This window comes from Schistosoma haematobium, chromosome 6 (assembly GCF_000699445.3).
Source record: "Schistosoma haematobium chromosome 6, whole genome shotgun sequence".
NCBI classification, from domain to species: Eukaryota; Metazoa; Platyhelminthes; class Trematoda; order Strigeidida; family Schistosomatidae; genus Schistosoma; species Schistosoma haematobium.
Genome location: NC_067201.1, coordinates 135027 through 150761, shown reverse-complemented (window position 1 = coordinate 150761; position 15735 = coordinate 135027). Strand labels below are relative to the sequence as shown.

The 15735-nt window shown below is 37.8% G+C and overlaps 1 protein-coding gene across 2 annotated transcripts; it reads left to right on the top strand.

The window, feature by feature from the left end:
- Window positions 1-5304: 5304 nt before the first annotated feature.
- On the top strand, window positions 5305-14980 carry SERINC3_3 (Serine incorporator 3; the record flags this gene model as incomplete). Of its 2 annotated transcripts, none has more annotated exons than XM_051216606.1 (3): window positions 5305-6219; window positions 6869-7088; window positions 8774-14980. In XM_051216606.1, exons 1-2 carry the CDS (start codon window positions 5419-5421, stop codon window positions 6887-6889), a joined length of 822 nt encoding a protein of 273 aa, XP_051065196.1. In that variant the 5' UTR covers window positions 5305-5418. The 2 variants fall into 2 exon arrangements, with proteins under 2 accessions (XP_051065196.1, XP_012798574.1); XM_012943120.3 differs by lacking the exon at window positions 6869-7088 and having other exon boundaries at window positions 8774-9010; window positions 14183-14497.
- Between the last annotated feature and the right edge of the window lie 755 nt (window positions 14981-15735).

The window sequence follows — 15735 nt, the reverse complement described above, 5'->3', positions numbered from 1 at the left end:
AACAGCATGGTTTCAGGAAAGGTTACTCTTGTATAATCAACGCGCTGACGGCGGTGGACAGATGGACAAGCGTCCTTGATCACAAGGGGAAGGTTGATATCATCTACCCAAATTTCTCAAAAGCTTTTGATAAGGTTAACCATACATGTCTTATCAATAAGCTCAAACGGTTGGGTATCAGACCACCTCTAATCGATTGGCTCACTTCATACCTGAAAAATCGACACTTTAAGGTTAGGGTTAATTTCGCTTTATCTCAGGCTATGGAATGTCCTATTGGGGTCCCCCAGGGCTCAGTACTAGGGCCTCTTCTCTTCTTGATCTACATAAATGATCTTCCTCAACAGGTAACGTCAGACTTATTACTTTTTGCCGACGACGTGAAACTTTGGAGAGAGATACGCAACCAAGACGATATACAGGCACTCCAGGAGGATCTGACTGGACTTCAAAGTTGGGCAGACGATAACGGACTTACCTTTAACACTTCAAAGTGTAAAGTAGTCCATCTGCGACATGTCGCAAACTACAGTTACAACTTAGGAAACTCCTCTCTAGTAGTATCCCGAGTCGAAAAAGTTTCAGGAGTCCTGGTGCCCTATGATTTAATGTCTTACGCTAACTGTGACAAAAATGCCTTCCGAGCAAACCTTGCACTGGTAACGTTGAAGTGCATTTTCGGCCAATTTGACGGAGGAACTTTCCACATAATCGTCAACAGTTTTATTCGTCCCCATTTCGAGTACGGAAACATAGTATTTCCTCCCTCACTTCAAAAGAATGAGGACACTCTGGAGCATATCCAACAGCGAGCCACGAATTCAGTTGGTGGATTCAAATTCAAACCTTACGAAGAGCACCTCCAACCAATTAACCTTTAGCCATTAGAGTATAGACGTCTTAGAGGTGACCTTCTGATGGCTTACAGTATCCTTAACACTTCTAGACATCCTCTTAAACACCTACTTAAGCTTAGTTTCAACACAAACCTAAGGGGTAACACGCAGAAATTGGAGACAACATCGAAGAACGGACTGTAGACACAACTTCTACTCCTTAAGAGTTGTCAAATGCTGGAATTCGCTGCCGGCCGAGCTAGTCCAATCGACTTCCCAGGAGTCCTTTGAGAGGCAGCTTGATCTACTCCTAAGGATTTAGGATAGTATCATACAGGAAACACCTAGAAGCCGCAATCGCAAGGCTCGATCGGTTTCATGCGGTAAACATAACCGGACCTCTTAGGTCGTCGACAACTCCCCAAAATCCAACACTAGGTTTGACGCAACTGTTATTGCTTCTACCAACACCGTTGACGAGTGGGTACAGGTTGTAAGGAAGAAAAGTAGGGATATAAAAGAGAACCCTGCCCCCTTAAAAGTAGTCGAAAAATCGAAAGCTGATCATAGCGACAGATCAGATATTTTTCATAGAGCGAGAGCTCTGAACCTAAAACTCGTTTTGAGCATGACATCGTACTGATTAGGCAGCTGCTTAATCAACTTGTAGTGGCATTAGACAATAGCCACACAGTCCACAAAGCTATGAACACGAGACTACTCAGAAAATAGATATTCAATATTTAACGCGGAGAAATACCTAACAATGGAGAAGGCGCGAACAATGAATTGAATGGACTGGAGTTGATCGAGTGGCATGGCTCGGCCATGCAGGCGTGGTCTCTGCTGAATGTTACCTTATATCTTCTATTCATATTAAATATATTGTTCTTTCTCTAGCCTAACCTTGTTCTACATCATGTATTGGTAATTGATGCGATACAGTGAGTTGGTGTAGTCGATGGTGTGACTTCCACGTAAGATCTTATAGATTAGGCAGTTATATCATGACAAATCTACAAATTTAGGATTAGGTCTATTATTAGAGCAGTACTAATATCATACTAGACCATAATTCTACAAACTCATGCCTCAAAATATGTCCGGGGTCACCTTGCTAAAGGTGTACAGACTAGGAGTCTAGCGGACTCGAAACCAAATCATTCCAGACTGCTTAAAGTAGTATTCAGCTCTTCGAACGAACGTGACCTAATTTTACAGAATGGACACAAATTAAAGGGTTCAGGAGTCTTTATCCGAAAGGACCTACCGTTGGCAGACCGTGTTAAAAGACGGGAAGCCGAGAAAGAACTACAACTTAGGTTAGACGCTGGCGAATAGGACCAGAAAATTGTAAATTTTCGGGTCGTAAGACTTCGACAGAGAATGATGCCGAAGCCACTCTGGGTGAAGCACAAAGACACTTAGACAGGCTTCGGATCTGTTACACCAATGCACGAAGCTTACTTGATAAGCGATCGGAACTAGGTGTACAGATTGACTCTACAAAGCAAGATATAATCGCAGCGACAGAAACCTGGCTGACACAGGCTATAGATAGTATGGAACTTGATTTCGAGGGTTTTACGTTAGTAAGGGCCGACAGAACACAAAAGCGCAAAGGAGGGGGAGTAGCTCTATTCATTAGGAATGCTATCCCATTTGCCATTATCGATAGTGTATCCCATGAGAGTGGGACGTGTGAATTAGTTAGTTGCCGCTTGGAATGCAAGGGACAAGAGCTGCTGATTGGTTTGGTCTATCGCAGTCCAAGCTGTGAGGCAAATGAGATCCTGTTAAGCCGTCTCAATACTTGGTCCCAAAGTGGTCGATGTCTAATCCTAGGGGACTTCAATACACCTATGGTAGACTGGGAAAATCTGCGCACTAAATCGTCGGAGAATTCTTTCGAGCAGGAACTAGTTAATGAGGTTATCTCATGTGCTCTAGTGCAACATGTGAAAGAAACGACTAGGTACGACCCGGACACTGAATCATCCTTATTAGATCTTATATTGACTCACTATGAGGATGATGTTGCGAACCTCCATCATATGCCACCCCTAGGCAAAAGTGATCACGTAGTTTTAAATTTCGACTTCCATATAACTGCCAGTCACGAGCACGCGTCAGTCCAGTCCAGACCCAACGTCTGGAAAGCAAACATACCAGACATCATGCACTCAGCATCGTTAATAGATTGGACAATAGACCCAGAGTCCTCCATTGAAACGGCCTGGGACGCATTTCGAAAATCATACTTAAAAGTTACCACACCTCACATCCCTTGGACTATACCAAAGGGGCCGAAAAACTCACCACCATGGTTCAGTAGGGAGGTCCGTATCCTTCTCCGTAAGAAAAGGAAAACGTGGGATAGATTTAGGTTACTGGGGACTGATGAGTCAAAATCTCAGTGTCGAAAGGCTCGGAATACTTGTGCTCCGACCCTCCGTAAGTCTAGAAAATTGTACGAAGAAAAACTTGTTAAGGAATCCATAGAATGTCCTAAACGCTTGTATTCCTATATAAACCAAAGGACAAAGAAAAAAGGAAATATTCCTGCTCTATGGGAAGACAGTACTGCTTCATCATTAGTGGAGGACGACTTTGGTAAGGCTCAAGTGTTCTCGAACTACTTTAGCAACGTATATACCATAGAAGCGCCCTTCCCGTCAGCGTATACAGATCCCCCCATACATACACTAGATAGCGTGACCATTAAAGAACTCAATGTCTTTGGTCTGCTAAATAAGCTTGACATAAGTAAATCTACGGGGCCCGATGAATTACATCCTAGGCTACTGAAGGAATTACCTAACTTCGTTGCAAGCCCTTTAAGTACATCCTTTAACCTATCCGTTACGCAGGGTCGTTTACCAGACTGGAAAAACGCCATAGTAAGTCCTGTCTTCAAAACAGGTACGAAACACAAACCTGAGAACTACCGCCCCGTTAGCCTAACTAGTGTGGTTGTTAAAATCTTAGAAAAGATTATTCGGAAGGAGCTGTTTAAGTATCTCGATAAAAACCGGATCCTCTCGGAGAAGCAGCACGGCTTCAGAATAGGTTATTCTTGTCTCACTAACTTATTAGTGGCTCGTGAAATCTGGTGCGCTCTTAAGGACCAAAAGCTACCTGTAGACGTCGCCTTCATTGGTTTCAGTAAAGCTTTTGACAAAGTTCCGCACAACCGGCTGTTATATAAGTTAAGAAAAGTCGGGATTGGAGGTAATTTATTGATGTGGATAAAAGACTTCTTAGTTGGGCGTCAACAAAAAGTAAGGGTGAACTCAAAGTTAGTGGAGAGCCCCAGGGTACAGTTTTTGGGCCAGTGCTATCCCTCTTGTATGTAAATTACCTTCCTCGTCTCCTATCATCATCGGTCTTGCTATCTGCTGACGATGTCAAGATATGGAGAACGATACGATGTAAAGATGATAGCTTAGAACTTCAAAATGACCTGAAGAAGTTACCTGAATGGTCTCAAACATGGCAGTTGCCGATAAATACTTCCAAGTGTGTTGTGATGCATATCGGTCATCAAGGCACAGATACATATACGATGAATAACACTGAGCTACCTGTCGTCCAGACATATAATGACTTAGGAGTTATCGTTAGTCAAGACTTAAAGACTACTGCACACTGCCGTGCAATAGCCGCCAAAAGTTTTAGAACGTTATGGTCAATACGTAGGGCTTTTAGTCATGTCGACACTAAGACGTTTTTGACTTTGTATACAGTGTTCGTTCGTCCTAAACTTGAGTACTGCATACAAGCGGCTAGCCCCTGCTTTAAAAAAGACAGTGAGCTTCTGGAAAAGGTTCAGAGAACGGTGACTAAGCTGATTCCCGGGATGGCGAAGCTTTCGTATGAATCTCGACTGGCCAAGCTGAACCTTTTCCCGTTGTCATATCGTAGAACTAGAGGTGACTTGATTACAGTCTACAAATTGCTTAGTGATAAATTTGCACCTAATATGCCCTCATTTTTCTTGTCTTCCAAAACAGAGAATTTAAGAGGACACTCCAAAAAAGTTCATAAGCAGAGAACAAATTACTTGTCAGCTGACTATCGACTTTCCCATCGAATCATCAACGAGTGGAATTCACTACCTCAGCACGTGGTTGAAGCTCCATCCGTCGACTCTTTCAAAAGAAAGTTGGATCAACTGAGAGACCACCATTGCCAGGACTAACATAGGCCATCAAGCCTCCTGTCTTTCCCAAACTGAAACTGATTGAAAGTCATGAGTTACTCTTAGGCATGTGTCTCAGTTACTCTAGATGTTTGATACTATGATTTACCAATTTCTTTTTCCTCTTTTATTGTTAACATACCTAGGTTCCTGCCTGGAAGATTTGGTGATCCCCTGCTACTAGACACGGAAGCCTGTTAAGCGAAAGCTTCTTCTATTACACCCACAACCATTTGAACCATTTGAACTTTTTTTCCACAATTCCGTTGGACGTTGAAGCTTCGTCATTGACCTTACTTCCCTCGACCAACTTTTTGAGTTGGCTATTTGGTGGACATATCTTTTTTGTTCTAAAGTTATTTTTTCTCTGCATTCCTTGTGATGGGTTGTATTGTAAGTTCAGTCGCTTGTTGTTTTTGCAGTTCTGCTGCTAGCTTGTGCTGTGCTTGCCTACCTAGTTGCAAGTCTTCGACGTCTTCACGAATGATGTTTAGTATTATACTTATTGTTACAGTCCTTCTTTCAGTAATCGCTCTAATTCCTAACGTTAAAGACAGTCTAACCAAAATCCCTGCACTCTGTACACCTTTTAAGCTGTCTCCATTTACGAAGGAGCAAAAAGCCGCTCTAGATTGTGATGCTATTACTGGTTTCGGGGCTGTTTACCGTATTTGTTTTGCATCAACTATGTTTTATCTTGTGTTCTGTGTAATTATGATCCGGGTCCACTCATCTATGGACTGGAGAGCGAAATTACAAAATGGGTTTTGGTTCTTTAAGTATGTTTGTTGGTTTGGCTTATTGATTGGTGCATTCTTCATACCCGTGGAAGGTTTTACAAGTTTATGGATGTACGTCGGAATGATTGGTGGGAGTTTGTACATAATCATACAGTTAATTCTTCTTGTGGATTTTGCTCACTCATGGAATGAGAACTGGCTAACACAGTATGAAGAAAGTGGAGAAAAGTGTTATGCACTAGGTCTGATCTTTTTCACTTTTCTCTTTAATTCATTGTCGATCGCCGGGATTATACTCCTGTTTATCTTTTACGCAAGTGCTCCACAATGTGGACTAAATAAGGCTTTAATCAGTCTTAATCTTATTTTCTGCTTCCTTGCATCAGTTATTTCAATTTTGCCGAGAGTGCAAGAATATATGCCACAGTCTGGCTTGTTACAGGTGAGATGAATATTGAACTGTGAGATTACTATTATACTTAATAAACTCTACAACAATTAAAGTATTTATTTACTTTATAGTCACGGCGTAGTTCTCATCATGGAAGATCGGATGACTAAGCAGCCTTATGACCTATCTTGTTTTTGTTTCGAAAGAACTACTAGCTTACTCGGAGTTAACGACTGTGGACATAAGCTTTTACGTAGACAAGGATACACAAGGAACATTAAACCTAAAACATCTACTTGTCTGAATTGTCACACTTTCTATTAGGGTAGTTAAGAGAACTTGAGAAGATAAGGATAAAGCGTGAAAGTAATAAAACCAGCTATCTTGAACAATTAAATATAGAAGGTATAGGTGAAAAAACATGACACGAGCAAACAACTAATTTTTCATATGATAGTATTTTTAGCTTCGCTTGTAATCTACAATGTTGTGTGAAGCGATGTGGGGGAAATCTCACCATAGTTAAACCAAGACACTAGAATAGTCTGATGTTACTAACTGTTGACCCTTTATGTAAGCGTATGGGTTCCGTGAGTGAACTTTTTCGGTGTTGAAAGTCATCATGATCTATCAAAATATGTTCGGCTCTTGTCCAATTTAAAACCTAAAATATTCGTTTTGTCCTACCTTTTTGGTTTAGCAATTTCTAGTCTTCGTCTAATGTGCTATAAAGAAATGTGTTGACTAAATGCGGAGACGGGTCATAAAGTAAAGATAGACGCATGGCAGTAATTTGAGGCAAAGTAATTCCGAGACAAAATACCAAAACATGTTTATATGGTGACCATTTTTGAACAATTATCGTACATGGTTTCTATTTTCAAAAACGCACATGAAAAGTCAACAAGACTACATCTCAGGTCAGTAGTCAACGTCTTCATGATCCCTTGTTTTTGTCATATGGACCTTACATTCTCCCATCCTTTGGTTCCGAGTAATATGGTACTCTAAATAAAAGGCTGGACGTATGTGATACTTAGTTCAATTACCTTAATCGATGCAGTTGTAGAGCCTCAAAGAACGAATTACGGTTCTTGTTGACGACTTTGAGTCGGGCCTCTATAAATCGGTCGATGGTTTCACCATTATATCAACTTTATATTTTTAGGTTTCAATTCACAGGCTAGGACATTTATAACAGGGCTTTATGATTATTGAAATAAACATTGGTACAAGAAGGTGCCAAAACTATATTTGCGCCACACAAATCATTCGATTCATGTGAGGGCTGTGATATTGCCCGGATGCACATACCGAAGATGGTTTTCTTAGGGGGTCACTCCCCGAGCCTTTGACCTAAAAGTCTAATCTACAAGGCAGTGTAGCAACCTGAGGGGATGCAGTCCCATGGTAGCCGGGGACCAATGAATGGTTTATACACCATTTGTTCACTCGGAATCCTGGAGCCCGTGTGCACCATTGGTTTGGAATCAGGGTTTTCCAACTCCTCTATGTAGATCCTCCATATCCGCCCCCAAATGCCCTAGTACGTCCGAGAGTGGGGAGAGTCAACTCTCTCTCGAAATGCTCTCACATGGCCACGTGCATGCAAACACTGACGGGGAAGTTTCACTTACTGCCTTCTCGCAGCAAGGGTTTCGTTTATGAAATTGAGGACGAAAAGCAAATGTCCGGCTCTTTAACCCGGTCAGTGGACACGGATGGTCCACCTAGGGGAGTTGGAAAACCCCAGCTCCAAACCAATGGTGTAGAAGGGCTTCAGGATCCTGAGTGAACAAATGGCGTGTGAACCATTCGTTGGTCACCGGCTACCATGGGACTGCATCCCCTCAGGTTGCTACACTGCCTTGTAGATTAGACCTTTAGGTCAAAAGCTCAGGGAGTGGCCTTCTAAGAAAACCATCTTCGGTATGGGCACCCGTGCAGTATCCTAGCCCTCACACAAATCGAATGGTTTGTGTGGCGCATATCTATTTGGTGCCTCCTTGTACCAGTGTTTATCTGCTTAAATAAATAAATCCTCCATATCCACAAACCTGGTCAAAACATCGGGCATTCAATTTTCGTCCTCTCAATTTCGTAAACAACAACCCCGCCGCGAGAAGTCAGTGAGTAGGACTTCCCTGGCAGTGACTGTATACGCGTGGACATGTGAGAGCATTTCGAGAGGGAGAGGTGAATCCATATAAGTAAATCCTGATGGAAATATAATTGATAGGTATTGTACATTTATATGTGTTTTGATTTATACATTAGCGTTTTTAATATTTGATCACAGTTAAAAATGTTCATAAAAATTTCACACTTTTTCCTCAATTATATTTTCGGTCTGGGCACCCGGGCAGTATCACAGCCCACATAAAAATCAGATGACTTGTGTGGCGCAAATATAGTTTTGGCACCTCCTTGTACCAATGTTTGTTTAAACAAATAAATAAATATTTTCTTCATTAGTTTTCGTAATCAGTTGAACACTTCAAAATACATAGTTCTTTCACCTAATATTTTATTATGCTGATAAAAATTATTCTTATTACCAATGATATATCGTTTTGATGTAACTTAACAACATAATTCTTTTCAGTCCTCAATGATTACTGCCTATGTAACTTTCCTGACATGGTCTGGTTTAACAAATGGTCATGATCCAGTATGCAACCCATCCCTAACTATCGCAAACAGTACAAATACACAGGATGGTTCAGTTGTTTTGAAGTTCGATCGACATATTGCTATCGGTATAATAGTGCTCGTTTTTTCTGTTCTTTACTCCACCCTAAGGTCTAGTACAAAAACATCAGCTGGAAAGTTCCTTATTTCCGTAAGTATTTATTTGTTTTTTTATTCTACCTATAATCGTAAATTACTCCAACTGTTTGTTGTTTCTAATGAATATATATTTCCAAATATCATCCTTATTGTCTCATGTTTTCTTTTGAAAACCCAGCAAATTGGATACCACTAATAATAGTCGTAGCTTACCCTATATATACCACTAAAATATACTGGAAGACGTCGATCACAATATTTTGATTCATCAGCCTTTTAGTCGTACATCATCCTTGCGTAATTAGATCACAAGTGGTCGTCCATACCATGGACCTCGTTTTCCGAATTTTTCCATTTCCTCTCTATGTCTTTTTGAATATTAGCTCGATAATATATATATTATGACCCAATTTTCGCACAAACCGAGTATCATGTTATCACTAATGCTCGAAGCCTCTGGGATTATACGTTTGGGATTATTACTGTTTATTTTGAACTTAGTTATGGTCAATTATCTCACTTACTAATTTTCATACTTTTGTCGTTTTCTCTTTAAAATCCGTATTTCATTTGTCATTTGGATTGCCTAAAGAAACCGCTATTGTATGATCAGTAAATAAACCCTGTTGTTATCCTCTTATTTAGTTTAGTTAACATATTGATATACTATCGTGGCTGTTAACTGTATGTGCTTTTTGACGTGATATTCAGGATTTTTTTGCTTTAATTTTGGTTGGTATCCAATGTGACAATTGATCTGATTAAAAATCACTGCGAGTAACGTTTTAAAAAATGAATGAATTCGGTCGATGAATAATCTCATTTGGTTCTTACTAGTGAAGCGCCCCAGAACAGAAAGTTATAGAACCACTTCTCAGTTAAATTCTGCGATTTGTTTTTGATGTAGATAGCAGACATACTTTTAAAGCCTGGTTTCCGGGTAAAATGTACTGCTTCAGATAACTCAAAAGTGATCCAGTTACTGTTAAAATGCTTGGTCTGAATAAGCATTAAAAGTACTCAAATCATATTCTGTCTAAACACCTGATAATTGTATTTTAATGAAGCTGTTAACATTATTGATAAAATGTTTTATAAACAAGTATTGTAATCTCGTACTAGTTATAGTTGTCTACCGTTGACAAAAGAAGCTAACGAAAATTACCTTACGTATGTCGGAAGGCTGAATGTGCAAGCAGAGCGTCTCAAGTTAAGTGTATTAGCTAGTGCTCAGGCTAAATTTCTGGATTAAATTCTTCCACATATACCAATTTTCTCACACGATTGTTGTCCCGGATTAAACGTAATAATGAGATGAAGCTCCAGTCTGTTACTACAGAACGTCAACGACTAATAAACATAGAACAAGATACAATCATTATGGAAACTAATAGTGCGTTTCCATTCAACCATACTGTCTCTAATGTTAAGACGGTCTAAAGACAAAACGGCACGAAGTATAGCCAATACCAATCGAAAGAGTTCGTGATCACGACCAACGAAGCCCTTGTATCAAATTTATAAAAAGTGTATTTGTTACATTTGCCATTGACTGAATAGACAGGTTAAATCGTTTACGCAACTTAGACAGTTTTGACAGTAAAATACGTGGGAAAATGCCGCGCTCTTGATCTGTCTGTCCAATTATTTACGAAAGGTAGCTTGTATTGATCTTAACTAAATCCTTGAACGATAGGCTAACTTGTTTAACTTTGAGGCTAGTATGCGTGAGTTCGAAATGAGATTAACGGCCTTGGGTAGAGAGACGAAAACTGTTCTATCACCTAATTGGTTTACAACCGAAAGACAGAGAAAGGACGAGTCAACTGGCACACTACTCGACTTATTTTCGATCCCGATTCCGATTAATGACTAGATAGATGACTATCATTGTGGTGTAAGCTACTTATATCCACACAAGTAGTATATAACGATAATTAGGAATAGAATGTATTTCAGTAGAAGATCGATAAAGAAAGAACGGAAATGGAAGGCAATTGGTATGAAAATGCACGAACAATCAAATCTGAGACGATAGACTGATATTTGCGAAAGAAACAGTCAAGTTTGAGACAATTGGTTGATATTTTGCAAATTAACTATTCACGGTATGGTTCTCAGATTTTAGTAAGACGTTCTGTAATTGTGTGTTCAAACACATTCGATTGTCCCCACTCGTGTTCTTGTTTACTACACCATGACCACAACGAACAAGCAGTTAAGAAAACGCAATTATGTCCGAAACTGGGCATTAGGGTAGGAAAATAGAGTACAAAAGGCCACGTTTAAATTACAATGGCCTTAGAAAAGAATGAGTTATAGCAGTGAATCGCACGTCAAACGAAAGCCTATGATTTGTAGAATAAACTAAAGATAAAAATATATGCTAGTGTTTCACAAGCGCTGAATTGAGTGAAATAACGTCTCGAAAATTAGCTTCCGTTGTTTGTCATGACTTCAGAAAACATGCCAAATTGTTTCAGAATAGGTTGGGATAACGCACAACTGGGAAGCTGAAAATATACCTACGACAAGATGTGAAATCCGCTTTTCATCCATAACATCGATCTCCGTATCTTGCCACAGATAAAGCTGACAACGAATCAGACCCACTAGGGAAACTCAATGTTATGCAAACTGTTACTTATTCAGCATAGGTAGTTCAAGTTGTCGTATTTTAGAAAACAAATAGAACTATTCGTCCTTATGTAAATTTTTCAACTGGTTTTACTTATAATTTACAGCATCACTCATATCCATTACCTCTACCAAAAGATTTATTTACTATCTGAAATCTGTTTGCGACTAGAAGTTGATACAAAATCAGAGTATCTAGCCGTTAATACTCATAGTGGACTTTATCAGTATAACCGGTTACCATTCGGTGTGAAACCAGCGCTAGAAATTTCCCAGCAAATAATGGATATTACCTTGTTTAATCTGCAAAGTTTGGCAGTTTACCCGGATTATGTTGTAATTGTTGCCGTAATCGCTGAGGAACTAATAGGTCGATCGGATATATAGCATACCAAAATATCACAAGTTTGTTTTTAATTGCAAAGAAAAAAAATGTGAATTTTTGCTTTAGTTTGTTATGTACCTTAGGTATATATTTAGTAAAGATGGTCATCGACCAATTCCGGATAGTGTAAATACCATCAAACACGTGTTCAGACCAACAGATTCTAGCACACTTCGTTCCTGGAAATGCTTGTATACTGTGTTCTATTTATATCTTCTATGCACGTGTCACGATACCCGTTAAACCAACCCTTGGTAGTTAACGCAACATGGAACTGGATTTAAATGTAAACATTCGGCGAAATAAAAGGATATTATCCTCAAAACTACTGTTGATAAAGTTTAATCCTAAATTAGAAATAACTGCAGCTGCTGATGCTTTTAACCATGGAATCGAAGTTGTTATTAATCACTGTTTTTCTGATGATAAAGAAAGATCTATAACATCAAGAGTTCGTAGTGCAACCAAACGAAAATGTAGTCAAATAGAAAAGCAAGGATTAGCTGTCGTTGTTTCAGTGAAGGAATTTCATAAAATAATTTGTGGCTGTCGATCTACTCTTGTAGTTTACAATAAACCGCTTCTGTACATGTTTGGATAAAAGTCAAGTGTTATACCGTATACGGCGAACCGAACTGCTGCGCAGTATACTCGTCTCTTAATTGGTAGGCATATATATATAGTGTTACTATCTAGGTCATCTTTGATTAATAGATTTATCTATTTATGTAGATCAATAGATGTTTTTGTCAAATAAAGTTAGATAAGAATCTACGAAAGCAAATAATATGGAAATGAGTTGTCCTAGTAAATGTAGACATTGATGCTGAATTTAGTAGATGAGTGTTTTGACTTGGTTTGCATGTTATTTGATTTTTTTTTCGAATAATGGCTGATCGTTGGAAATCGCCATTTTTGTTTATAGCTAACCTTGATTAACAGTTGCATTATTAGTCTACACTTATATAATGTTTAATCATTATTCTACATTCCTTTTTACCACTTATGAACTCGGGGTTACTAGTAATCGTGCTCATGATAAATGTAGTTAAAATTCCCTCAGTTACATTCATTTCTTATTCTTTATCCTTATATGAAGTTATTGGGTTCGATTAACTTTCTGGAGTTGGAGTGATTCGACTGTACTGGTAGTTTCAAGTAGGCTTACGATAACAAATTAAAACATGCCATTGAATTACTAGGTTACATGTTCAAACATCACAACGCTTACTTCTGTCTAGCGGCAACGTATTATCGCTAGTGGTCATATTGATGGTGGCTCAAAGCCATAGTTCATTAATGAGACACATCTTCATCATCACTTAACTATACGTAACGACGTGAATCCCTTTTGCAACATATGAGTTCACGAATCTAGTCAATATGTATTACCACCTACAATTGATTCTGGTGAAAATGAGTTATGTCCAATTCAGTAAAATCTAACCTAATGTTGTATGTTTTCCCGTAATTTAATTTTGCTTGGTCTTGGTAAAATCGTTGACATTGACATCTCTAATTATCTACTAAGCACCAAATGTTCTCGAGTAATCTTGAATTCCAATAAAATATTTAGTCTTATTTATTATGTCACTTCTGTATCATCTGTGTTAAAAGCCTGCTAAGTTCTTTCGAAATAGTCTATCTTTTTGCAAGTCTGTTTTATAATTCGAATGTTAAGTATGTTATCCAAGAAGCCTCTTGGTCTGTACTGTATGTCACCGATCTATCATAGATTAGAAAGATGTGGTATCCTTCAATTGGGTTATTGCTCTCTACAGACTACTATTACATTAGTTCAAAGGATGAAAGAAAAGCTCGTTCCGTGAGTCAACTTAATGTGTGGGCATTAAGTCAGTATAAGACAATCTAGAGTAGAAATGGCGTAATATTTGGATTTTCATTAGACCTATGAGTTTTTACCTTGTTTTTATGGCTAGAAATATATACCAATTGTATTTCTGGTTATCATTTAAAAGCAGTCCTACTGTCTTTCCATAGCACCGAATAACATTAATCATCAACAAAGTGTTCATGTTTCCACACAAGCCTTGTTAAACTGTAAGTGTTAACGAAGAAAACTAAACAAATCCTAGTTTTCTACTTTATTAGTTCTAAATATCTAACATGACATCTGTTTGCTTCTAGTTGATTTAGGAAATTAAATTTGTTTTTGTTTATACTTTTGCCTTTCTTCTGTAGGGTACAGAAGATACAACCTTGGCAGAACAATTTTCTAGTGCTGATGACGACGATGGACGTGATGGTCAAAAAGTATGGGATAATGAAAAAAATGGTGTGGCTTATAACTATTTTATGTATCATTTTATGATGTTACTAGCCACATTGTATGTTATGGTCATGCTTACTAATTGGCTAAAGCCACAAAATGATTTGAAAACACTAGTCAGCAATTCAGCTGGTTTTTGGGTACGTATTGTGAGCAGTTGGGTATGTTTGGGTATTTATGTGTGGACATTAGTTGCACCGGCTCTGTTTCCTGATCGTATATTTTAACCAAACTTGACTTTAAAAAGAAAATTCAAATGATCATTTTGTTGCAGAATTAAATTATTTCCTTTTATTTCAAACGTTATTCATGTCACTTTTGTTTTATAACACAATATCTTAAAGTAACTGGAACACGACAAGAAAGTTCTCGTTGTATACTTCAGTCACACAAATTTATTGACAATCATTGCATTGTTATATTACTATGATTCTCATTATTGCATTATTATTTCATCTAAAATAATTTGTTTACATTAGAGACCGTTCTTAGTCATTGATTATAATATCGGATTGGTTTTGCTTAATATGCTTTCATCAGCATTTTTTTCTTGGTTACTGAACTAACTCTACAGCCTCCTCGTTCATTAAATTATTTGTTTCTATTTTATCTTATATTTAAGAGACTTTATGATATGAAAGGTGTTTGTTGTTGTATATTTTCATATTAGGGCAAGTACTTATATATACACATACAATGTCAGTCTGTAGAAAAGTTGTTTGTTAAATTTACCTGAACTAAAGAAATGAAATAGTAAGTAAAAACTACAAATTAATAGTAAGTAGATAGACGTAACAACGATAGTGATGATATAAATAATAGAAATCCTAGTTAATAGTTCAATAATAATCACTTAACGTTATTAAAATAACATAATGAGAAGTGTGTAAATAATTAGATATATTAAAGAGAATATAAACAGAAGGTGATGAGAAACAATCAGTACTAAATCATTTTAATTATTTGTCTTCCGCATATATATTGGTGTATATTGTGTTGTGTATAAAATTAATACTGACGCAAAATTCCAATCATTCATTATCTGCTATCATTCATTTTCAAGTCTATTGTTTGATTATCTGTGCGGTAATTATAGTGATGAAAACTTTTATTATTATTATTATTATTGTAATGATGGAACATTTCGTATTTCTATAGATTATTTCATAAATTCAGCAGTGGTCAGTAAAAATATAAAGGATTCTTAACAACCTGGAGATTTCACCTCACTGACCATAATAACAGTAATTGACTACTAAGTATTTAAACGAAGAATGTTCTTTTCGATAAATTGTCTTCAAGTTCTACAGTTATATATCCAAATTAATAATCCGAAAAATGACCAGGTTAAGGGCAAATTACATCGTTTAAAGTATGTGAATTTAGGATTGTTAAACAAAATACAATAAAATTGTTAATGTTGATATGACTCAGATAGAATGTTAACTTGAATCTGGGGATCTTG